This window comes from Solea solea, chromosome 1, assembly GCF_958295425.1.
Source record: "Solea solea chromosome 1, fSolSol10.1, whole genome shotgun sequence".
In the NCBI taxonomy this organism is placed as follows: domain Eukaryota; kingdom Metazoa; phylum Chordata; class Actinopteri; order Pleuronectiformes; family Soleidae; genus Solea; species Solea solea.
The window spans coordinates 5,844,307-5,869,439 of record NC_081134.1 but is presented as its reverse complement, the minus strand read 5'-3'; the positions used below and the strand labels follow the sequence as shown (position 1 = coordinate 5,869,439).

The window sequence follows — 25,133 nt, the reverse complement described above, 5'->3', positions numbered from 1 at the left end:
TCACAGTGCAAATAGTTTTATTCATCATCATCTGACATTTTGTTCAACGACATATTAACAGCTGATTGCACGTACTGTACACGACACAATATTTACAATGAACAGGAGACACGTGGGTCAGTATGCAACTATCTATGAGGGAGAAACATAATTTTAAATGTAAACATGGATTTCCAGTTGACACCTGAGCACAGTTTCACGTCAAATGTACAATCATAGCTGTGTGTGACATTTAGTCTGAGGTACTATAGTTTCAGTTCAGTTTCAGCTTTACACACACCAGTACAAGATATGCAACTCAAAACGTGCGTTTTAGGGGATGTTCAACCTGTCTGACACCTCAGTTTAGGTGTTTTAGCATAAAAGTGTTTTCTAATCAACATTAAACACAAACTGTCTGTGTTGAAGTTGATGAGACACTAGTTTTTGAGAGTGTTCTGTCAAAAAAAAAGAAAAATCACTGAGCAAAATTAAACTTTACAATGAATCCAAGGATTTAAAATACTAATGCCTGCAATCCACCCCGCAGATGTTGAAGAACTGCATGAAACACTAGAGGTGAAGTCATTAGGATTCATTTACTATGAATCATGGGATGACTGTACAAAATATCATGTCAACCTTTACAACAGCAGATGAGATATTTCTGCCATGATGTACCAGCCGACAATGCCATCCGCAAAATAACCCCACACGGGAAAAGGCTAATAACGACACAATACAACACACAGTATGATGAAAATGAAATAGAATGCAACAGAATAGTCTGGAATAAATGAATCACAATTGCTACACATGAATGAATCGACAGTGTTGTGTGTAGTGGACTAATAATGGAATGCATCTGCTCCGTGAGAAACTGAAACAGTATAAACAAAGTCTGTGCACTCAAAACTAAAAACCTTTGAAAATGAGATACATTTCACAAGCTTAAGTCAAGCTGCGGAATGTTATTGGGCTGCAGCTGCTGCTGCTGCAGCTGAGTGTATTCCCTCGTATAAAACTGCCACACACAGGTTTAATACGTGAACATCGACTGGTTACGTTGTAGATCCCCCTCTCAGTCTGACACAGTCATTAATATTGTTACCACTGCTCAGTAAGCACGGTGACCATTAGCTTAAGTGCTTGAAGTCCTCTTGTGTAACAAACCTTTATCATAAACATCTCGTTTCTTACAGAGGACGCAGCTCGTCTCTGGCTCTATCCCTATATTGCGTAACATCAGATGGAAAATCCTGGCTGAGAGTCCCACCTCCTTTTAACTCATGTTAGAATCGTGATCTTTTTTTTCATCCCCCCGCCTGTACTCAGTGACTTTGCTACAGTTACTGTGACAACTGCGTTTCAACACCTTGTCAATGCATTACACTCTAGTGACACTGACCTTTATGGAGATAGATCGTATTACCTGCTAGAAAGTTAGTCACAGTGGAGGTACCCATCTGATGAAATGGCAGTGTTCCTGTTTTTGCTGTTATTTTTTCACGTAAAGCTGTAGTGTGTAACTTTTGAATATTAAACCATTGTCACATGAGTTCATTGAGCCAATCAGCTTCACACGATGCTCTGTGTTCCTCGGAATAGCTGTGTTTTGGGTTTTTTCTGCGGTGACTGATGCATTTTAGATCACAACTAACAGCAGTGAACCTTAGGTTATGGTATTGTCCCTGGTTCTCTGAAACTGGAGTGAGATACTGAAACAGACCATGACCATATGAACACGGAATCTGCACGAGACATAAACGATCTTTTTTCAATCAACAGAGACCGAAAGAAAGGAAAAAAAAGGGAAATAAATTGTAGTGATATCGAGCGTCTTTTCGGGCTGACTTGAGTTACTTTTCAATGTCAATAGTTGGTAACACTGACAAACAATCTCCAAACACCAGACAGTGAATGCCAGCACAAGAGAAAAGGTGGGACTATGACATCATCACTTCCCTAAAGTAGCGTAGGTCGGCGTATTTTCAAAAAGCACCGTCTCGGGTCTCTCAAAGCGCCGTTTCCTTGTGGACGAAATGCCAAAACAATAAAAAAGATAACTCCTTCAGTCTCAATACAGTCCTCCGCACGTTGTGCGCTCGGACCCTAATAAGCATGTGTATTCACCGTCACCGCTTCTGTGTGGACGGCCTCCGAGAGCCGTCCTTTCAGGAAGCTCTGCAGGTTCACCTGAGGTGTGGGGTAAGTCCTGGTTGGCAGAGACACGAGCAGTGTTTTGGCAACAGATGTTACACACACTGGAGCTTTAAAGATTTCTTAATACTTACATAGAACGCGTGAAGTGTTTCCATGGCAGTTAAGATTTATGTGTTTGCTTCTTCTTCTTTTTTTTCACAGGCAATGGTTTAAATAACAATGAGCAAACATTAGCCTCAGTACTAAAATGTTACATTAACCTTTAGTAACCGATATCAACATTGCCTGTGAACCACTCGTTCAATAGATAATGGGGGAAAAAAACAGAGGTGGTTGTAAAGCAGAGCTTCAGATGGCAGAGAGATGCTCCTGACAGGCAGATGTGCGGCGTGTGGCAGGGCTACATTTGGTCAACATGGTGATCTGGGTGCTGAAGTTGTTGCCATTGCTGCCTATGGAGGGCTGCTGGTACTTGGTGTCAGTGCCCAGGAACCTCTGCAGCATCCATCTGCGCCACTTACGCTTAATCTCTGACTGTACCTGCAGGAGAGACGCGGGTGTAAACAAACAGGATGAAGACCGGCAGTTAAGAGGCGATGACACACCAGAGGGGGGAGGTGAAATGAGATTCAGCGAGGATGGCAAACATCTTAAATAAGTGTCCTTTGTTTGAATTTACTCACCTCTCCGTTCAAAAAGCAGTACAGCACTGCAACGACGAAACCCTGTGGAAGAGAGGAGCAGATAAAAGAGCTGTTGTTGAGAAGGATTACCAGTGTGATAGCACAGCTGGGAAAACACTCCACAGGTTTGAGTTTGAATAATGATGGTGAGATTACGACCGACTTCAGCCTCAGACAGGAGCTTCATCATCTCAATCTCTGGGGAATTTTCCCAGCAGATATCATTCTGAGCTACGACGGTTATAAATTCAGAATTCTCTCCATTGCTAGGTTTCATTATTTTCACTTAGTTCTCAGAGTTTGCAACCGGTTCAACGCTCAGTCAATACGCAACCGCATTACTCAACTATGAAAAATGAATTGCCTCAGCAGCACAAACCACACATTTGTCTAATTAGATGACCTGACGAAGAAATTTATTTTCCAGCTGCTGCCCACTAGTGTTACTTGTTTTGACTTTGACACAAGATGGAACGCTTGTCAAAAGAAGGATTTCATGCATCAGATGCACACAGTTCATCTTTGTTTTCCCCTGACATATGTTACGTGCAAACAGGCTGCCAAAAAGTCACACATTACCTGAAATGACCCCAGGATAAGATCAAAAACCATCCTGACTTGAGGGTGGATGTGATCAGGAATGAAGGCGAAAATGATGTAGTTGATGCCAAAGAGAGGAATCAGCAACAGTGTGGACTTAGCCAGTCTCCTAAAAAGAAGAAAAATGAGTGGGTGAGGAGAAGGCTGATGTTCACCCCTCCTAACCCCTCACTCAGCCACTCTCACTCACTGTCTACTGCTTTATCCTTCACATAAGGGTCGCGGGGGAGCTGGAGTCAATCCCAGCTGAGGTCACCATGACGTCACAGGGTCAACATACGGAGCCCAACAACCATTCACAACTCAAGAACATGTAAACTCCACACAGAAAGGCCCTCGCTCTATTCGAATAAGCGACTTTCATGCTGTGAAGCAACAGTGCAAACCTCTCATCCACTAGCCCCTCCCAATTACGAAAATAACATAATATTACACAGTGAAAACATACGAGTACTGATTGGATTCCTTCCTTCCGATGTCGGGACAATTCATCTTCTGTCTCAAAACCCGGATGATGAAAATGAAAAGGAAAAAGTTCACCTGCCCAGAGAGGAACAGTGTGGTCAGTGTGACTGCATCACACACACACACACACACACCTGAACATGAAATGATGCCATTACTCACAAGTATAGTGACTAAAATAGGGGTTTTGATGATCCACCATGGAATGTCATCAATGTTCTCCCAGCATCTGTCAGAAGAAGAAATAAAATAAAACTGGAGTTAGCACACAGGTCCATTTCCTCCACTGACTGATAACATAGAATATTCTGAAGCCAAAAACATGTTTGTGAAGCCAGTCACACCGGTGCTTTATCATCGATTTTCCTGTAAATGGAACATTAATTACAAAACTGAAATGTTCCATTGAGACATTACCTCCCCTGGAAAATATTTACTGAACTCCTCTTACCATAGACTTCCATTCAAAGAGTTTGTTTTTGCAACCAGGAAGATGCTCCCTGGTGGCTATTCATTACTTTATTTACTTCCAGGTTTACCTCATCTGGCAAACCAGAATCCTTTTTAAATACAGACCATGTCTAGACCAAAATCTGAGGTTTTCAGACAGACTGTTTGCTCTGGTTAGTGTAAGTTATAAAATCAGATTGGCGTGTCCAGACATAACCAACCTATCTGTATGGGTGACTTTAGTAATGATGGAGGTGCATCATCTTGTACAGAGGCATGTATTGTAATGTTCCATGTCGTCATGGTCCAGGTTCTTGTGAGGTGTTTTTTTGATGTCATCAGTTTGGGCCGATTTGAGCAGCCAGAGCATTCAGACTGAAACAGACCAGTGACTGAAAATCAGATTTGGTGCCCAGACTTTGTATCTTCAGGCCTAAATAAACAGTTGTGCTTAATTTGAAAGGACACTCTTGTAGGTGTTCAATAGCTTTGATCACCAAATTCTCATCAGTTTGAGTCCAACTGCACATTTATACCAACATTAAGAGGATTCCTTCAATGTGCACAACAAAGACTAGAAAAGGAAAAGAAAAATAGACTAAATGGTTTTAATTGTGACTTTTTTTTTAACTTTAGCTGAGGTGTTAATAACATAGTTTTCTGGTCATGGGGAATTTTCTTTAACAAGATCCAAATTTCAAGTATATGTGCTGTAACACAAGAGAGAGCCAATGAAAACAAATATGACTCATTCTTCTTCGTGTACAACCTCATGCCTTTTAAAATGTAGCTTATTCTAGTGTGACTGGATCAGGTGAATTCCCATTGCTTCAGTGGACGATTGCACCATACAAAGACCCACTGTTTGTGTCTCTCTTTCTTGTATTATCACAACCAGGTTCTCAAACGTTTCATCCATCAAACTGGAATTTCAGGTTGCTTCAATAAAGGCAGATATCCACGATTAATCTCCGCATGTAGACTTTAACCCTCTTATGACCATCATGATATTCAGGTCGCCTGGATTTGATTGCTTTTGTGGCTGTAGAATTGTCAAAAATCGTTTAATGAGTGAGTGCTTCTGCCAATTTTCCCAAGATCACTTTCGATATCTGGCAGTATTACGGTACTGAGAAGCTGAAGTCAATGAATCTTGGCTGGTGAATCTTCTGTGATTGAACGGTTGTATCACGGAAGAGAACCTGGAGAAAACCCATGCACACATGGGGAGAAAATGCAAACTCAATGCAGAAAGGCCCTTGGGGGGCGAACCCGGGTCTTCTTGCTGCAAGTCTTCTAATCCGCAAGATATTCCAACTTTATTCTCAAAATTTTGACTTTAATCTCTTCATGGCAAAAAAGTATTTTTCCTTCATGCGTGGCCCTAACGCTCCGTCGTATTATCACATCATAAATTTAAATGTTGAATGTGGTACGCAGTATAACAAGAAGTTTCTTTTTTGTGACTAATCTAATGGTGAGACTGCAGATTGCAAACTCACCGCTCCACATAATATGCAAAGGTGTTAGAGACCTTTGCATATTAGAAAATATGACACATATTTTTTTGTTGTTTGTGTAGTAAGCTTCAAAATGCAAAAGCTATGCAAAAAAAAATACATATAAAAGGATATGAACCAAACCCTTGATTAATCATAGTTTTTATGTGCGTCATAATGATATTAAAATATCTTATTACTTTTTCTACCATGTTATTTTTTTGTTGTGGCAGCAACAGTCTACCAAACATAAATAAGCCGCACCTTAAAGCTCGGGTCTGAGTTGTAATTAGAGGACTGCGAGGGCGACAGACAGTCTTTTTTTATTTATTGATGTCTATTGGGACGCAAGGAGGATTTCAACAAATGAGATAAAAAGTGATCCAGAAATAAATTACTGATCCTACCTTTACTTATGTGTGCACACGCCTGTGAGTCATAGGTGTGCTGCAGCGCTTAATCAAATAACACCACACCTCTGCCTCTGGGAAATCTCATGGATTTGTGTTAAACAGCATTAACAGACTCAATGTGATCTCTGGGATCTCTGTGGAAGCGCAGCCATATCTCCATGTCATTTGTTTACATCATGCAAATGAAGAGTTGGCCACAGACATCCAATGAGAACAGTTGCATTTGCAGCCCTGGACTGAACCTGTGTAATATAAACAATGGTGGACCCGGCCATCGCTCGTTCCTCAACAAAGATTAAAGCCCAGATGAATGTTTAACTCACCCTGGATCATTCAGATAAGCCTTTGTGATCACCCAGGCCGAGATAAAGATAGTTGGAGCTCCTACAAACAAGACAAGATAATGCGTACATTAGTTCAACTTTGCATAGGGTTGGAAAAATAAGCTTGAGATTCAGCCTACACAATTTCTTTTGTGCAGAACCCTGCCATTTAATTTATAACTCAACACAAACGTACTTGTATTTATTTGTGAATACCTTTGACCGAAATAAACAAACAAACTAACTAACAAAATAATATTATGCACTGTCACGTAGAGCAGGGGCCTCCAATGAACTGGGAGGTGGGAAATTAGCTTAAAATCATATCACAATATTCCATCACAATAATGAAATAACAATACACACGATGAATTTCAAAGTAAAAGTTTCTGTTCACGATAAAAAAAACACATTTATGATGAAATTTGAAATGAAAAAATTAAATACCACATAAACACACAACTGCAATGAAAACATTAAACATGCTCAAATATATACGTAGTTTTACGTTAAAGACATTAAAAAGTGTGAACAATCAGATTTAGCATCATATTTTGTCTGTAACGTCCACTTTTAAACCTTTTTTAATCTTAAAACCCATTTTTACTCTTTGGCTTTCGAGCCAGTGTGAGACGTTGGTTTTATCTTTTTTTTATATAGTTTTATTGTTTGACTTGTTTGTGTTGTTTTTATACTTTCTACAGTATTTTATTGTTTTATTGTATGTTTTATTGTTTGTTCTCATGTCTATTAGGTCTTATGTTTTTATATTTTATCAAGTTTTATTTATCTCTGATATACAGCACATTGTTTAGTGCTTTATAAATAAAGTCGGGCTGGATTGGCTAAGCATGTGGACACTGTTCATCTTTTATAGCTTAAGTCGCAGCGTCTTGTCCATCATTTTAAACTCACTAGACTCACTGATATTTTAGCTTTGTCACAACATTGGCTCATCCAGGGGATCTGTAGGAAAGCCACAGTCCCGTTTCCATTTCCCCGCTGTCAGACACAGCATTTCAGGCCTATTTATAGTTACTTAATCGGCATGATGGGAATTAAAAAAACATCAGAAAAATGGGGGAAAAGGTTGCTGAGTCTACGTTTCAAACGCCAAGAACTGTGGAACTTTAGGACAAGAGGCCAAAAGATGAATTTGAAAGATGAAAGCGCCGAGGAGGAGGAGGACGAGGCATTTAAGAGTTCAGCCAAATCTTGTGTACAAATACATGCAAGAGCTTGTGGTGGTGAACCCTAACAGTCAGGATGAAAGCCAGAAGCACTGAATCGTATCGAGTGGTCAAAGAGCAGCGAGAATGAAGAAGAGCATTCTTGCTGCCAAAGAAACTGTCCATTCAGAAATGCACTAACAGTGTATCTGATCTCCTTTTATCACACTCTGTGTCATAGCAAAGGTTTAAACAACAACAACAAACGCAGAGTGGCAGCGGCCAGCTGTTCGTCATCTAAAACTGACTTATTCATATGCAGATGGAGACGCCGCTGTATGTATAAAACTGTACTCATACATATATTTACATATGACCGCGTATGTTGTGGCTGTTGCGGCTGATGCTTAACAGACATTCAAGTTGTCACGATGATTGCACTGGATGAATTCTGGCTGCCTCTTCAGACAAATGAATGGATGCAGTGCACTTGAAACACGGACTCGTGCGAGATACTCGTTGTGGTTCAATCCACATATGGCACAGTAGGCGACACGTACCCCACCCGATCAGGATGTACCACCAGAAGTACTTCCTCTCGGAGAAGAAGGAGACCGCCAACAGAGCGTGGAGATACAGGCCCTCCACCAGCAGCCAGAAGTAACTCGCCATGATGCCGTACTGGAAGAAGACCACCACTGCCTTACAGCCAACCTGCGAGAACACAGCATCACATTCAAAGGATTACGTCATGGCCAGTGAATGTAGATAAATGCAACTACATTATGGAGGGAATTTATATTGATGGTGATATATCAAGATATATGAAATTTAGGACTCAGATATAAGTCAGACTCGAGTACTGTACATTTTCAGGACTCATGAACTGACTTTAACTCGCTAATTCTCTGCGTTTGGACACTAAAGTCTTCGGACTTTTATCCATTTTTTTTCAAATTCATTTAACAAATAATATTGAAATATGTCAATATGAATGCTATCTGTGGATTTAATGGAGAGAAAATCACACTGCTATGACAAAAACTGTGAAGAAAACTATACATTTCATGAATAACTACATTTAAAGTTGTCTGTTGTTAAGTTTTAAGTTTGTGTATGTAATCTTTCATGGATATGGACATTTATAGTGGTAATACATTGTGCAATCACTATTTTCATAGATTAAAGAGGCTTAACTGTACCTCTGAGTTCATGTACCTGCAAGTGCTTGGACTTTTTCTTTAACACAGGTAGATGCAAACATAATGTCTGCCCTGTAAACATTACTGACCAAGTTCAACCTTAAAATGAACATTTGCTCAAAAATGGCCATGCATTGTAAAGGAGGCTGTTTATGAAATGACCTTTTCAGGTGGAATACTGTGTTCACTTCACCAGAGTGAATCATTACTGTACATCTATAAATATGGAGAACTCACATAAAAAATAAATAACAGCTATAAAAAAGGTTGTAACCAAAGCAGAAGACCATGATATCCTGAGTTTTAATGTCACAGATTAAATATAACATTCTAATAAAATAGACTATTGGATATGGTGATTTTTTTTTATCTACAGTATTATCATAGATTGTTTTCCTTCAGGATTTTTCTAAACTAAAACAATTACCAGCATGAAAATGCAACTCAGTGTAATTTATCAACATTTTCAGTAGTGATTTCTGCATTCTAGAAATCTTGTTTGGCTCCCTCACATGTATATACTGCACTGAACATGCTATTGTTTTTAATGGGATTTCTAGGATTTGTTGTATTTTAGGAATTTGCATTCTTAGAAAGGATTGCTTTTGGTTTTCCTGTTACACTTCATCTCTCTCTCCAAACCTGTTCCCATGTAATTTATTGCCTTGTATATTTATTTTTCTTCCAACCACAATTTAGAATCAGTTGTAAATTACAGTTGCGAGAGTTAGCAGCTGCGTTTTGACCAAAACAATGTGTGTACCCTGAGGAGGAAACATCTAAATTCAGCCATGAGCGCGCGGCACTTGAATGGAGAATGTAAAAGTGTGTGATTTACAGCCTGTTAATCTAAACCTATATCTGCTGATAAAGCTTACACTAGTGCAGGGCTGAACAATTAATTGAAATTGCAATATGGCCAACTGCAATTTTCAATTTCTGTGTGTCAAATGACCATTTTAAATTAAATATTGTCCTGTTCTATACACATCGTGTGCTACAGACTGAAGAGAACCTCTTTGTTTCTCACAGATCTGCACAAATATCACACAGTAATCATTTTAAATATGTTATTCAAATGAAATTGAGAATAATTATGTAAAAATTACCATTCCCTCTCATATCAGGAATCATATTGGAAATGCAATTTCAGTCAAAATAATCGCAATTCAATATTTATATAAAATCCTCCGTGATCAATCTGTCAATTCTGAAAAAAGCCTCATATGAAACTGCACCAGGTTTTTAACATACATGAGCACTTGTGGTCGTGTTGTCGGGAGAAAGCAATTTAAAGTTGCTCTCGAAACTGTGAAAGTGATTTATTATTGACAAAGCTGTCTGTAGTTGAGTTTATGTTCGGCAAACAGGAACTGTGACAACATCCTGCTGGACAGGTGAATGGGGGAACATCATTTGAGGAGTGGAAGGCACTCGGCAAACACAGCTACACCCAGAGGCACTCGAGCACTCGCAGGTTAAGTCAACTCTGAGACAAAAGCTTTAAAGTCTGCACGACTAATTTAAGAGACTGAGCAGCAGACTGCTGCATGCACGCTCAGATAAACAAGTTAACTTGATCCATGAGGTAGGGCTTTTGATTTATGCGGGGAGGAAAATCAATAAACCGTACGGCTTCACTAATAAAATTGACATGTTGGCGAGTGAAACGAGAGAACTCAACAGCGTGGGGAGAGATACGGCACACTCACGGATGACTGACAGTTCTCCGTCTCGCCGACGTCATACAGAACCACGTCCTTGATGAAAACAGCCACAGCTTTCAGGATGAAGGACACAAAGAGATGCATGTGGATGTAGTTTCTGGTGCAGTGCAGCTTCCTGTAACAACATAAATGAACGGTCATGTGATTTTTAAATCAAGAAGGAAAAGAAAATGCACATTAATCTCCTTATATAAACGGTTTCTGTTTTAAGACCAAAGAAGAAGCTTTTTTAAATGACCTTTCCTCCTGCGTTTATGGCACACGGGCAGAATAAATATGAAGGACATATTTAAAAGAAAGCACACAGGTTTAATTTAGTGGAGGAAACCTTCACAGACAGAATATGTGCTTTAGCTGAAGAGAGACGTCATCATCAGCACTTACTGTACGTGATCTTTACCTGAAAATGTGCCCCTTCTGTGCTGTGCCGTGCTGTAAGCTATCTGTATCAGTTTCAGGCTTTATATGGAAGTAACTTTTCAATGAAACATAAATTTTTGAGGCGAAAAAGTGAAAAATATTCTTGGCATTCAGCGCAGAAGTAAACAAGAAGAAACCAGGAGGGGTTTGCAGAGGAAATGTCACTAATGTAAATTTTTAAATTCTAATGTAATCTCTTATGGGTGTTTTTGTACAAATGCCTTCCCAGTGAGCTTATGACTGGGGGGCGGGAATCGTGTAAACCCATCAGGCGAATCATCCCAGAAGGACGGGCGCGATGACACAACATCAGCCAGCTGCTGGAACACAAATGTCCGCAGCCGAACATAAACTATTCACATCCTGTGTCTCTGCTCCGGAGTCCAAACCGCTGCGGTTCCATAAACCCCGAGAAGTAAACGCATCCCTTGTTGTTTAGCCCATAACACACAAACAGTCCACATGCAAACACAGCCAACTGTACACTGTGGGTCATCTATTAGAATTAGACTCTGAAAGAGGCAACAGACAAATTTGTGTCCAGAGCACATAAGCAGGATGCTGGTAAGGACACCAGTACTTTTCCTCAGAGCTGGTTTAGTGTCATAATAAACACTCCTGCATGAAAAACATGGACATCAAGTGAATACTATTCTCGTCATTGTTTTGGAATAATACAGTTCCTTTGTGATGCAGTCGTCATTTTTGCCCTGTTCCTGGGGAATTACAGCAGACCAATATGAACAAATATAGTGTCATTCTTCTACTGTTTCCTTACGTTAAGAATCAGTATTAAAGTCATTGTGACAAGCTTATGCCAAAAAGTTTCAAATTTCAGCTTTAAAATGGTACTGCACAACTATTTAACAGTTCATTTCATGCAAGAAAAAGAACTAGAACAATGAAATGTGATAATTATGTAAAACTGAAATGCTATAATAGGGTTTTTTACAGTGTATATGCACAAATGCTCTATATCGCTGAGCAAATAACACACAATGACCAGCTATATGTCTACAGACTTCCCTCACAAAATCCACACAGGACTGCGGTAGAAAAGGCTCCACTGTCATACATGATTCTGTAACACTGTCAATCATAAACTGACTCCGCCTTTTAGACAGATCCTCCAATCATGCAGAAGCCCAGCGTCTGCCCACTGCTCCATTGACCCCCAGAGAAGCTGAGCTTCCGTGGAAGTTCAGTCGAGTGCCGTCATGAGCAAGACATCCGACACAAGAATCAAGCCGAACAATGCCGGACTGTAGATCAGAAGATCAGTCAATATTTAACAGGAGTTTGGTGTATTTCAGTCCAGTGACTGTGTCAGACGGAGTCTGTGCTCCGGTCATGTAAGTACTGAACAAATATTTTTAACTAACGGATTCAGTACACTTTGCTTTACAAGTCACTAGTCCGTGGGTTACATGTAAAACAAAGTCACGGCAGTTTCCTGCAGCCATGACTCCGCCCATGTTGAGTAGGTACTATTTTGTAGTAGAAAACCAACCAAAAGCGTGCCCTGCCGAGCCTATAGGTGGAAAAGGGGCTTCCCTTGCTGTCTTAGAGGAAACACCATTGGTGTTGCCTTGTCAAAAAAAACTGTGTGGAGTTTGCATGTTCTCCCCCGTGCATGTGTAGGTTCTCTGGGTTCCGTTTTCCTCCCACAGTCAAAAACGTGCAGAGGTTAATTGGAAAAGTGTGAATGTGAGAGTCAATGGTTGTTTGTCTATGTGTTTGCCCTGCGATGGACTGGCGACCTGGCCCCACCTTCCGCCGCATGTCAGCTGAGATTGGCACCAGCAGCCAGGAGACCCTCAAGTAACTGAAACAGGGTGTAGTAAGGACCCAAATGCAGCGCAGGACAGTTGGCAACAGTCTTTATTAGAACCACAGCAGAGGAAATGGCAAACAGCAGGCAGGCAGGTAGGTAGATGCGGAGATCTGAACCAAATGGGAAGCTCACCAGACAATCCAGGGAAGAGGCAGACAGAAGCCAGAGACACTGAGGCAGAAACATGGTCAGTGAGAGAGAAGACTGAGGTGAGACCCAGGGTTCAGGCAGAGGTAGGCAGGTCAAGGACAGGAAGGGTCGGCAATCGAAGGTCAGTCCGGAAAGAAACGCTGGAGCATCTTACATGAGGGCTAAGAAAAGTCTGTCAAAGGAGTGAGTGAGGAGCTGGAGTATATAAGGAGGGCTGATTGCAGGAGATGAGGAGCAGCTGTGATCACAGGTGAGTAGTGTTGGCTTGATGAGGAGGTGTGTCTTGGCAGGTAGATTGGGGTGGAGTCAGGTGAGAGGAAACCTGCTGACTGAACTGTGACAGGAACCAATGTAAAAGTAATCATCGTCAAGATGTGTTTCTCAGCGTCGCCGTGTTTAGATCTCACATCACGCCCAGTGAAATTCCTCACGCTGCGCACAGGAAGTGATTCTTCTGAGTCAAGACGAGACGGAGGCAGTCATACAGTGAGACATGTGCAAACAGGTCGGCGTATGACACGAAAAGTTTCCCGAGTGCATTCCACGGCTCAAAACAACGTTTTCAGATATAGTACACACAATACAAATCACCAAAAGTTACACACGGCAGCTTTGAAGGTGACATAGACCGGAAGCTCCAATTAACGCTGCGTTTGTGTGTGTATCTGCGTCATTACCTCGTTTATGAAACCCTAAAGTTTCAGAACAAACAGTTCAGCCACTGCTGAGAAAATAGTGTTGTATTGTTTCCCTGGGCTCTGCGAAGCGGATCGACACTTCCTTAATTTGATGTCGTCATCAGAAATCCTCACCACCGTAGCGCCTCCCGGTGCGGGCACTAGTCCGGGCACATCCGGTTGCGTACATTCAACCGCAGAAGAAAAAGAACTACTCTCGTTGTAGCTGCTGAGATGCAGAGCATCCACCGTGCCAGAGGGGGAGCTGTGTATCTGAGAGCTGGCCTATCTATTACGTCACTTCCAGGTACCTGGCCAATCACAGGACAGTTGTAAAGCTCTCGTTGGCTGGCCAATCACAGCAACTGTTTGGTCTGAAACAGCGCGGCTGACGAGAGCGTCAGTGAGGAGATATTTTGATCGGCTCGTTTGCAGCGATTAGGAGGTTTTTAATCATGAAAACATGTTAATATATGTAAGTAGACCTCCATAACTAACATATATGTGTGATACAAGCATTCGATGTCACCTTTAAACTTGTCTCACTCATGCAAACATGCACACACTTCAACACTGCAACCCCCTCCCTGGACTTTATGTTGATCCTAATCTTGTTGAGAAATCGCCGTGAACAGTAGCTGTCTGTTTAAGTGCTTTGACTTTATGGCTGCATGCAGGTGACCACTTTGTTTAGAAAATGCAGTGGCACAATTTCGTGGATTGCTCAGTGAAAAACACTGTAAAACTGCTATAAAAGGCAGGAAGTGCTAAGTGAAATGAGAGCTCAGCGTGGTTTTATTGTTCTAAATGATGGAAAAAGGTGTTTGATTGCCTTTACACCTGGGACATTAAGCACATGTGTGATAGATTTTCTTACCGAAAGAGACAGAGTATGATGATGGCGATGGTGAGAGAAATAAGCGACACGGTGTGACCGATGGTGTAGCCCACTTTGATAGCATAGAAGAATTCTCCCTGCAAAAACACATTAACATTTACTGGAAACATCTGGACTGACTTTGACATTTAACAGAGAGTATACTGTAAAAAAAAACGATAGTGCCATTAAATTATGTGACATCATTTGTTAAACAACACTTATCATGACAGGTTTTGGACATTTGACACAAGTTATTAAGTTTTCAGAAGTAAAATTTAGAGTTATCTAGAGAGTGTTACATTGTTCTTGTCCAAAAAATGATTCAATGTGCAACTGGAAACCTTTCAAATATTAGATAAGAAAATCATCGTAGCAGAACGATGGACAACCATGACTTAAAATGGCAATTGTTATGAATTGAATTGAACTTTATATGTGTTGAGTTTGCTCACGTAAGCAGGTAAACTTTAGTTTCAGCATGATATGAACAATTTATGTCACGATTATCCTGAGTAGAAATAATTACTATTCACTATTGCAATGATTCAAGTCCTCATGTTAAAGTGAAAAACAAGAATCTATAAATCATGAGTTATGGGCCACTTCAAATGAAATCACCAGGACAGTCACTAAACGTAAAATATTAACGATTTGTGAGGGAGGAGTGTTTTTTAATTGGACCGCGTTGGGGAGAGAGCGGCTGTGATTGCAGTCAGACGCTGTCAGCTGATTGCAGCTGCGGTGTATCTCTGCATGAACTCGCACATCAACTCATCGAACAATCAACTCATCGTGGGTGCATTTGATCACAACGCACAGTAAAATAATACGTCACACCATCGCTGCTTCACACTGGCAGCAACATGGGGGCTGATCGGTTTCAAACTGGTTGCCATACCGACCGTATCATCGTCCGTGGTGCTGTTGGGATTGTATCCACAGTCCATTATGTAGGAGTCCATGCTGATGGGGGTCCAGCCGTCCTCAGTGCAGGTCTTTGACAGGTTACCTAATGAGCAGGGGGGCAGAGGGAAGAGTCAACCTCACGTTTAGAAAAGCACAAGGCGCCGCTGCGGCGTGTTTCAATTAAAGTAAAGTAAAACCCCAGTAATGTGTCAGTGTGCTTGTGTGCTCGGGACGTTACATGAGCAGCGAGGCGAGACTTCCACTTCATTTACTCACAGTTAATTAAGTCACAGTGGGATGCGCGTGTGTGTCTCACTGGGATTCTCTCAAATCCGAAAAGGAAATGGAAGGAATGAGTGAAGGGGATCAGTCGCCCCAGCGGCTCAGAGATGTCGGGAGTGTTCCCGCGTGTACGTGCCTCTGTCTGCTTCTTAATGATTGTCAAGACACGCTCACACACACACACACTCTGGTTTCCATGACTTCAGAGAACAAGGCATTGACTTACATTAATTTCCTGAGACTTACTTAATCCTAACCCTGACCCTAACCTTAGCCTAACTTTAATCTTTCAACACCTAAGCCTCAAAATGTCCTCCGTGTAAGTGATTTTGACTTTTTACTGCATGTTGAAATGGTGTGTTAACAATTTACAATGAAGAAAAACAAAAAAATGGAAAAAGATTTTAGAGAAAAAAACACGACAGTTGTACATGAACAGATTGTAAGTGTTAAATTTGAATTTTTGAACAACCCTTATCTCAATATGCAGAATGCAACTTTGCTCTCTGGCTTCCTGAAAACAGCGCAGTGGAATTAAAAGTGAAATGACTTTAATGAGCGCATGTTTGCTTTGACGTGCAACTTCCCAGCTTTCAGAAACCGCAAAGTGCGCTTGTGTAAACGTGCTGTGAGCGATATGCTCGGTGTTAAGTAGTGATTATTACTGTTATTCTTTCATTGCCCAGAACTAAGTGTGAGACTGTAATCTAACTGTAATGCACATTTTACAAAAAGGGAAATTATGAACGTAAGGAATATTTAAATATTTGAGTGACATAAGGAAACATTTAAAGTATATAAGTTAATTGAATTAAAACAAATGAGATATATTGGATATATCTTCCTGAAGTAAAGATGAATAACAATAACTGTTGAAGACTGAATGTCATATCCTTCAAATGTTTCTTATTCATGTTTGAAAATATATAATTTTTTAGATTAATTGAGACGTAACCTGAGCGTTTTTTTTAGGTCATCTTTGGTGTTGCACACAGCATGTGAAAGCATCACCATTCAAATGAAGACACTAATCATTAATTAGACTGAAACACCTCCATGAAGCATATCTGATTTTAGTTTGTCGTCTCATTGTGTAACATTTTTCGTGGCATTTCTTCATCCCCCTCTCCTGTAAATGGGAACGTGTGCTGGTGACAAATTAATCCGAGTGATGAATGCATCTGTGGAAATCTAAATGTAGGACATTCCGCACATTTCCCAACCGTATCGCTCCGCGGCCACTATCAAATCAGGCCCGTGTTGGGAAATGACCAACAATCCAAAGTCTTCGAATGTGTTTGGCATTAAAATACGGTCAGCGTGGCGTATCGCAGAGAAGACTGAGGCTTAGCCTCCTCAAACAACACGACAAGGCACAAAGGCCATGAAAAGACCCTGCTGTTTCAGCCCATGCCACCGCTGGATTTGAGGGATTGCCAAAAGAATGCTTTCATCATCCCCCAGAAACATGACGGGCGAGGACTTTTCAGTGTCATGCACGACAACGAGGGCGGCTCAAACAAGTTAATCACCCACGTCATCATCTGGATTTCCACGCTTTCATTCATACCACGGCTTTTCTGTCAGTGCTACAAATGCTCTCTAATTATACCGCAGAGGAAGACTCATATTAGCTTGTTGTGAGCAGCTCCAGCTCAGATGAATGTGACGACGTTCAGGTGAGACCCGTGACAGGCAGGTACTCTGTCACCCCGAGCCTGCAGAGACGGCCAGAGTGTTGTTTGAAGACGAATGACTCTATGTTTGTGTTAGAGCTGCAAGGAGTTCATGAAAATGGCAAACTCTATCTCAGCTAAATTTATGACTTGGCCCCTGAATCTGTGTGGCGCCATGTTTCATAATGCTTGTGTGTGTGAGGTTTGTACAAGATGAATGGATTAAGACGTGTCAATAACTTCTTTCACAACTGTCACAAAGAGGGCAACTTCATGAACACAATATGACCGTCCATCCTTCCATCCATCCATCCATTATCTATACTGCTTATCCTTTAAAGGTCATGGTGGGAGTTGGATTTAATCCCAGCTGACATTGGGTGGGGTCAGGGTATATCCTGGACAAACCACTGCTCACATTCACACCTATAGGTTTTTTTTTTATTTTTCAAAAACGGGATAAAAAAAAATACCTGGGATCCTTTCAAATTCAAAAAACAGTGTGCTTTTAAAAACATGTTTTTATGAATTCCCCAAGAAATAACTCATAAGAAAGGCACGCCTGCTTGTAAAGTTGGACATTTCTCAGATTCTGACACAGATCCCAGCAAAGTATTTGAGGGACAAGGAGAATTTCTATGTGGGACAATGTGGGACCAGTGCTGAGAGGTAGTGAAACATGTTAAAAACAGGATTGACTGTATGTATCAAGGGTACGACAGTTTGCTTTATAAAAGCTATGGCTTTTAAAATATAGAACCAGTCCAGGGTTCTTCCATAGTCTGTTGATCAGTCTAACTCTCCTCAACCTGCATTTAAAAAAAAAAGTCTACCAGAAGAGGCAAAAATGTCCTTTAGCTGTTTCACCCAGTTGTTAGTTTCCCTGTTCTTTGTTGTAGCTGCATCTTCTTTCCTTTGCTGTATTTCCCCTTCATTCTTTCCTGAAAATCTTTTCAAAAATCGGTATCATTTCCGATTTCCAATCAATCTGTCGGACTTGTGTCCGACAGATTGATCGACATCAGTCGAGCAGCTCCGCAGCCATCAGATCAGATGTATACATTTACTTTCAGAAAAGCACCAGTCTAGGGTCCATTAACATGCGGGACATCGTCTCAATATGCAGGATGCGGGACGAGGGAAGTAAATGTGTGACACACCTGGTCACCTGCACGCGGCACAAAACGACTGACCCATAATGCAGTTCTACAGAGCTTGACATTGAAAGCGTTTCAGTACACTTGTGATTTATGGCTGCTGAAGCACTGCACATTTCCCAATGAGGGACAAATAAAGGAATATCCTACCTTATCTTCTCTTATCTTGGCTGTACAAGCACCTCACTAGTACTTCTTAAACCTTTATAAAAGAAATGAAAATGTAAAACGGCACGGCCAGCTTTTCCTCCCTGCTCTTATTAACCTCATGTGGATACATGGATCTTCCTTCTCTACAACAGTAATTTACAAAGCCCTGACTCCCAGACGGTTATCATCCCTTAATTAAGTCCTTGTTACATGACCTGAGAGCAGATCAGGTTTAACCAGCAGAGACCTGCACTGATTTGCTGATTTACTGCATAATTGATATCCTGTACATGCGTGCAGCACAGGTCACTGATTCCCCCCCCCCCTCTCTTTCTGTCAAGGCCTCTTTGCTTCTCGCCGGCCCCTGACCATTTGAGGCGCGTTGATCCTGTGAAACTTTGACATGTCAACAAAATATACGTCTGCCGTCAACCCCACAAATCTGGTCATTCTTCATGTGTCTCTTCCCAGGGAGAGTTCCCCTGTGTCAGGTCACCATTTCTCCCATCTGGGTCAGATCACAGCTTCCCAGAAAACCTTTTTTACTCCACATGGAGACTTCACTTAGTGATGATAAATCTTTGGGTTTGAGTTCCTCTCATGCCCCGAATATGACGTGGAAAATACTGGTTAGATTAAAAGGGCGCAGAGACTCCTCCATCATGTCTGCAGAGACACGCGGGTCTGAACGTAAAAGCAGCTGAACTCTTGTTAACTTTACACTTGTCCAAAGTACAGTGTTGGCAGAGGGATATAGGTTGGGCTTATTTACACATGAGGCAATAATGTTAACTCACTGTTAAGAGTGTTTTTTTATTTCTGACAACCTGACTATTCTATACCAGTGCTTCATAAATGTTCTATACATATTTAGACCCATATCTGTAACACCTAATACAAATGAAACTTCATTTGATGCATATCATTTCATTTCATCAATCGTAACTGAAAGCCTGGGAAGATTTGACACATTTCTGTGGGGACATCTGTGGGTCCTAAGCCAGTCTTTGGGAATCCCTGTTCTACACCAACATTCTAGCCCTGTTATGAGCTACATCAATAAATAAAAAGTATGTCACTTCACAAACATTGTCTGTGTGCCACTTTGTGCTGGGTCAGAGAAGTTACACAATTGCTGCCAACAACTGCATAACACATGGTTTATTTATCTAAAAACCTTTGTAGTGATGAGTGGAAATGTTTGATTCAACACAACACTGGTATCAGTTTGGTAGCAAATGTTTTGTCCGCACTGAACATCATTTATTTTTGTCTATTTAATCCGCGTAAGCTGCTCAACGTTTCTTCTCTCAGCTCGCAACTAAAACCAAAACAATGAACTGAAAGATGCCAAAATGAGGTCAGTGCTGTTTATGAAAAATATTCAATTATTTTCTTCAAACGTGGTAAGAGGGTAGGGAAGAACGCCCACAGGAAGAACATAAGAACGTGGAGGAGGATAGAAGAAGGGGTGCATAGAGGCATTTCTTTTCACTTTCTTTTAAAACATTACACATTTGTGTAAAGGCAAATCTTAACCGGTTGTGATACTATGTTTGTATGTACGTGAATTATGTGGAAAAAAGAGGTGGCATCTAGGTGAGGCGTCGAACGCTGCAAGCAAAAGAAAGAATGAAAGAATGAAAGAAATGATGGCCTTCAGGTAAAGAAAAAAGAAAAAGCCACTGTTTGTCCATTCTGCACTACTGAACAAACATTGCTCCCTATTTAATATAAAGAGTGAATTGAAAAGTGACAAAAACACAAATGTAATTATCAGGTGATAATAAACACATGAAAACACGATTATAAATATTGAATTCTGTTGATTCACCCCCCCCCCCCCATCCCAAATCCCCCACTCTAGCTCTTCTTCCTTTAAAAATATGTTTTCAAATGAAAGTTGCTCTAAAGAAGCAGTTGTTGTACAAACATTCCTCAAGGCTCCGTGATGAAAACGAGGACTCCCTGCCAGAGGAATACAAATTATCAACGCAATTTCACGGTGGGGATTCATTTTGGTGTAATTAATAACAAAGCGTACGGAGAAAATCACAGTCTGGAGTCTGGAGAGAGAAGTTCCCCCTTTAGCGACACATAATGAGCACACGTCGTAGATAAAGTGTCTCTTTGAAGAGCGGTGGATGAGACGCTCGACGCTGCTTTGCCATGTGAAAACATTATAAACATGCAAACAGTCTCACACACATGTCCACACAGACTAAACACACTAACCTTAATCGTAACCAGTTAACCCTTACAAACACAGAACATTTAGGCTATTTTTCCATGACTGTGTTAAAACAGAGGCTCTAAGAATGTGCAATATAGAGTGTCTCATATCCTTTTTTCCAGCACAACCGAGAAAATCCACTAGACCTGAGCGAAAAGTATTCAAATTTGTGAAATTTGGAAATGAGTCACAGTTCAAAGTTCACTTGGCTCGTTTTGAGGAACAAAAAGGATTGAGATATGAATCATAACTTTGACTTAACAACACATACAGTAAAAAGATGAAAAAAGAAGATGTGAGCTATAAACGCCCAGGACGTCCATATAAGGAGTTGTGTATTATTCCCACGGCAATTCGTGCCACTTGAGCATTAAATGCCTAACCTTAACCTTAACATGAACAATAAATCACATTGTGACCCTAAAATTAACCAGTTCCTCAGAAATGTGGTTCTGCCTCATTGGGACTAGGTTTTGGACTACTGGTCCTGACAAGGTCAACCATAACATAGTCCCTATCTTTAACCATAGCATTAAAAGCCTCAAAGTGAAGCCCATGAAGAAGGATGGAAGGAGCCACCGGGGGCGACTCTGCCTCTGCAGAAAGAACTTCTCTTGAATAAAATCTATGGGGAAATTTGCCTAATTCTCATTTTCCTGTGGAGTTAATGGTCCTAACCAATAGTGTCAGGTCTTCCTCAACAGAGCATGATGGACGTGGAAAACAGATGATAAATCACAGCAACATATGAGTGACTGTATCATCCAATAGAAACCTGGTTGCACATGACGTCTGTGAACTTCCAGTTTAAAAAAAACCGACCCTATTGGCAGCCATTATGATTCTCAAGGCTCCACAAGGGGAGATTTTCTTTTCAACAAGAAGACTACGTACATTTTGACTGGAGGTCCTAAAGAGGTAACACACAGACATCTTTATTCTTACGTGGGAGGACATCTCCAGAGAAGTAGAAGAGGTACTTGGGGCAGGGGATGGTGACCACCTCTCCGATGTTTGCATTGGGCCAGCAGGTGATCTTGTCCCAGATCCCTCTGCAACCTGGACGAGCGGACAACAACGTGTTAATCACCACGAAATCGACACCAAGCATTCGATATGAGATTTAGAAGAGCAAGCAGAGAAACGCGTTTGATGCCGTTGTAACATTCATACATTTTCACCGACAAACAGCGACCTGACCGAGGCGAAGGCGGAGCACTGAAGTTCCCATGGCAGCCAAAAACGACGTGTAAGCTGAGGTCAGCCGTCATAACAGCAGATGACCCAAAGTAACATGTGGCCAACATGACTAATAAAACAGCTCCCTGTCCCTCGTTACACACCCTTATTTGAATTCATCAGATCACCGTGACTTTCCACAGTGTGTTTGGGCTCAGGACGCAGAATCAGGTCACAACACCTGCTCACCGCCTCACCAGAAGAATCTGTTACACCACCGCGAGGGTTTAACAGCATTTACATTGATGGGAATCTATAGTAAGTAAAGATAATGAGTGTTTATTGTCTTTTAGCAGCCTCCTGATGGGTGTGGTGAGGATCTAGTTACACACGACGAGAAGATAAAGACAATTATCTCTCCATAAATTACAATTAACCACTGCAATGTTATGATTGCACTGCGCTTGTGGGCATTTATTGAGAAGGGAGGACACAGTGTGATCAGTTTGAGAAGTTGACCTGAAAAGTCAACATGGTGACATGTGACAAATGGCTGGAAAACACTGTTCAACCATGCAACGTGTAATACGAAGCCGGGGGGGTGGGGGGGGTTGAACAGCTTCTGTTGTCTACAGAGCTTGTTGTGCCACTTTCAACAGATCTCATTTGTGAATTTATCAAATTAAACCAACAGCCAGCACACGTTTGTGCAGCATTTGTACTGAGCACACACACACACACACACACACACACACAGACAGACATAATGCATTCCCGAGCCCAGGGATCAGTAAGTAAATGTTGCCGAGGGCCAATTTTTTTTTTTGTAAGCAATTGAATATTGGGCCAAAATATCGTATCTTCAGTCAGAAACAAAAACTCACGTTTGCTGCCTGAAGCTAACAATAATGTGGACAATCTCAATTTCTTTCAGCCTAACATACACAAGTTTACGGACATTTACAGCAGTGTTTTTATTTCTATTTTTCAAACCAAACACTTAGTTTAGGTTAACTGTCAATTCTAGCAACAGAATCTATTTGAGTAAGGTCTGGTTTTTTCAGAATAAAAGCTCTGAACTCAGTATGAAACCAAACATTTTTTGTGAAGATAAGCAAATAATGTAAGATCAGATTTGTCAAATCATCTGCCGGGCCAGATACTAACCTTACCTAAACCTAACTTAAATCCAATTATAAACCTAAAGCCAGGTCTGAACCCTATACAAGTCCATGTAATAAGACATTTGGTCCTCACACATACAAGAACACACACACACAAACACAAACACAAAACCACATACCTGTTGTTGTGTTTTCAATATGAGCCTCACACGCGTCTTGCTCTCGGTCTATTTCCCTCATCATGTCGCACATCTGATTTTGCATTGAAACCACCTGTGAAGAGAAAATTTCACACATGTTTTCTCTGTACGGCTCAGGTCACACATGATTTACCTACTAAACATTGTACCTGCAGTGTCTCACATAACAAGGTGGACACATCTATCATCTCCACTGGTCTCCCTTTAGATGAGCTGACCCAGGATACCATTAATCTTCACACACACACACACACATACACACACACACACACAAAATCAATCTTTTGTTGGTCATATTCAACAGTCATATTCCTTTGATTTGCATATATTGAAATTGTCGAGGATCCTCGGGCATGAGGCTGCCGCCACGTGAAGCTGAAGCGGTGACAGTTTATCACCAGAGAATACACAGAGCCTCTGCGGGAACAGAAGATTTATTGCTGTTACTTAGGCGGATGAGTCTCTCTTTTCTGTGGGCATTAATCAGACTGGTAGTATGTGGCTATTGTTAAACCACAAAATGAGTCCACGTGACTCCATCCTCTCCCTCCACAGAAGGTGACTCTCTCCCCTTTAGATTATGATTTATGTCACTCCTTGAGGCCACGCAGCACGTCCTGTTACTTTAGAATGTGTTGTCAGTGATGGATCAGTGCTGCCTGCAGCGGTGTAAGTTGGAGTATCAGGAGAAAACTTCCTACGCTCCATCTTCACGATGATGATCATCATCATTGTGTTCACCTTCCTCACCTGCACAGCACCTATCTTCTCCCTTATTTGATTTGTGTGAGTGAGTAGAAAGGAAATAAAAGCATCCTATTCTAATTCAGTATGAATTCCAGTGTGACACACACATGAAGGAGACAAGGGTCAGACAAAGGAAGCTGTTGCCATGGTGTCCTCTTGGGTGGCTAACAAGCACTTTGTGGCTTCTCCTGCCATTTACCTTTACCTAAGTCATGAAAAGATTTCACCAAGGCCAGAGAACGCATGTGTGTCACTGAACAACACCAACACAGTCTATTTCACTGGTGCGAGAGAAACTGGGGAGATTTACGCACAAGGCAGATGTTGAACCGAGAGAAAAGAGAGTGCACATGTAAGAACAAAGGTTGAGATGATGTTAGAGGAAGTCGTGGTGCGTCTTGAAAAGAAAGTTTTTACGCGGGCGGGGTGCGCACTGCATCCAAAACCGGGTTTGGGAAGCAGCAGCATCAACTTCCACTGGCCAATCTTACACGACCGGCCGTGAATGTGTTTAAAGTGACAGTGAAGTCATGGCAAGTCTCTAAAGTGTTAAATGATGATTATACTCACGGGCTCCAGCAACATGAAGGAGAGAAGGAGGGAAATTCCCTTTGGAACTTCGGGCAACATATCCGTCAACGCAGCTGAGTCTTCACAAAGAGGAAAAGACAGAAAACGCCCTTCTCAGATGATGGACACGACAAGGTAAAAGACGTGGAAATCGAGTGGTAATCCTGCGCAGGTTCCCGTGGCTCCCCACACTGGCTCCGTGCGTTCTTGCGCAGAGAAGTGGAGTGAATTGCTCCGCTCCTCAAACACCCTCCTCCTCCTCCTCCTCCTCCGTC

General features: G+C 41.4%; 1 protein-coding gene across 2 annotated transcripts; it reads right to left on the bottom strand.

Annotated features, from left to right (window-relative positions):
• LOC131464428 (vasoactive intestinal polypeptide receptor-like) lies at window positions 1-25,133 on the bottom strand. 2 transcript variants are annotated; one of them, XM_058636902.1, is made up of 13 exons: window positions 24,859-25,133; window positions 23,521-23,614; window positions 21,984-22,097; window positions 15,537-15,643; window positions 14,632-14,729; window positions 10,659-10,788; window positions 8,305-8,458; window positions 6,576-6,636; window positions 4,053-4,119; window positions 3,874-3,965; window positions 3,405-3,534; window positions 2,826-2,867; window positions 1-2,682 (listed from the first exon to the last, which is right to left on the bottom strand). In XM_058636902.1, exons 1-13 carry the CDS (start codon window positions 24,916-24,918, stop codon window positions 2,491-2,493), a joined length of 1,341 nt encoding a protein of 446 aa, XP_058492885.1. In that variant the 5' UTR covers window positions 24,919-25,133; the 3' UTR covers window positions 1-2,490. The 2 variants fall into 2 exon arrangements, with proteins under 2 accessions (XP_058492885.1, XP_058492893.1); XM_058636910.1 differs by lacking the exon at window positions 24,859-25,133 and adding an exon at window positions 23,691-23,758.

What these genes read in the sequence shown, in the direction of transcription:
- LOC131464428 (XM_058636902.1), bottom strand. Translation starts at nt 24,918, where the DNA reads ATGTTGCCCGAAGTTCCAAAGGGAATTTCCCTCCTTCTCTCCTTCATG. An exon ending in GCACCACGGACGATGATACG is followed by an intron (nt 14,730 to 15,536) that starts GTCGGTATGGCA and finishes GTGTTTTTGCAG; the next exon opens with GGAGAATTCTTCTATGCTAT. An exon ending in AAGGAATCCAATCAGTACTC is followed by an intron (nt 3,535 to 3,873) that starts GTATGTTTTCAC and finishes TCTTCTTTTTAG; the next exon opens with GAGACTGGCTAAGTCCACAC.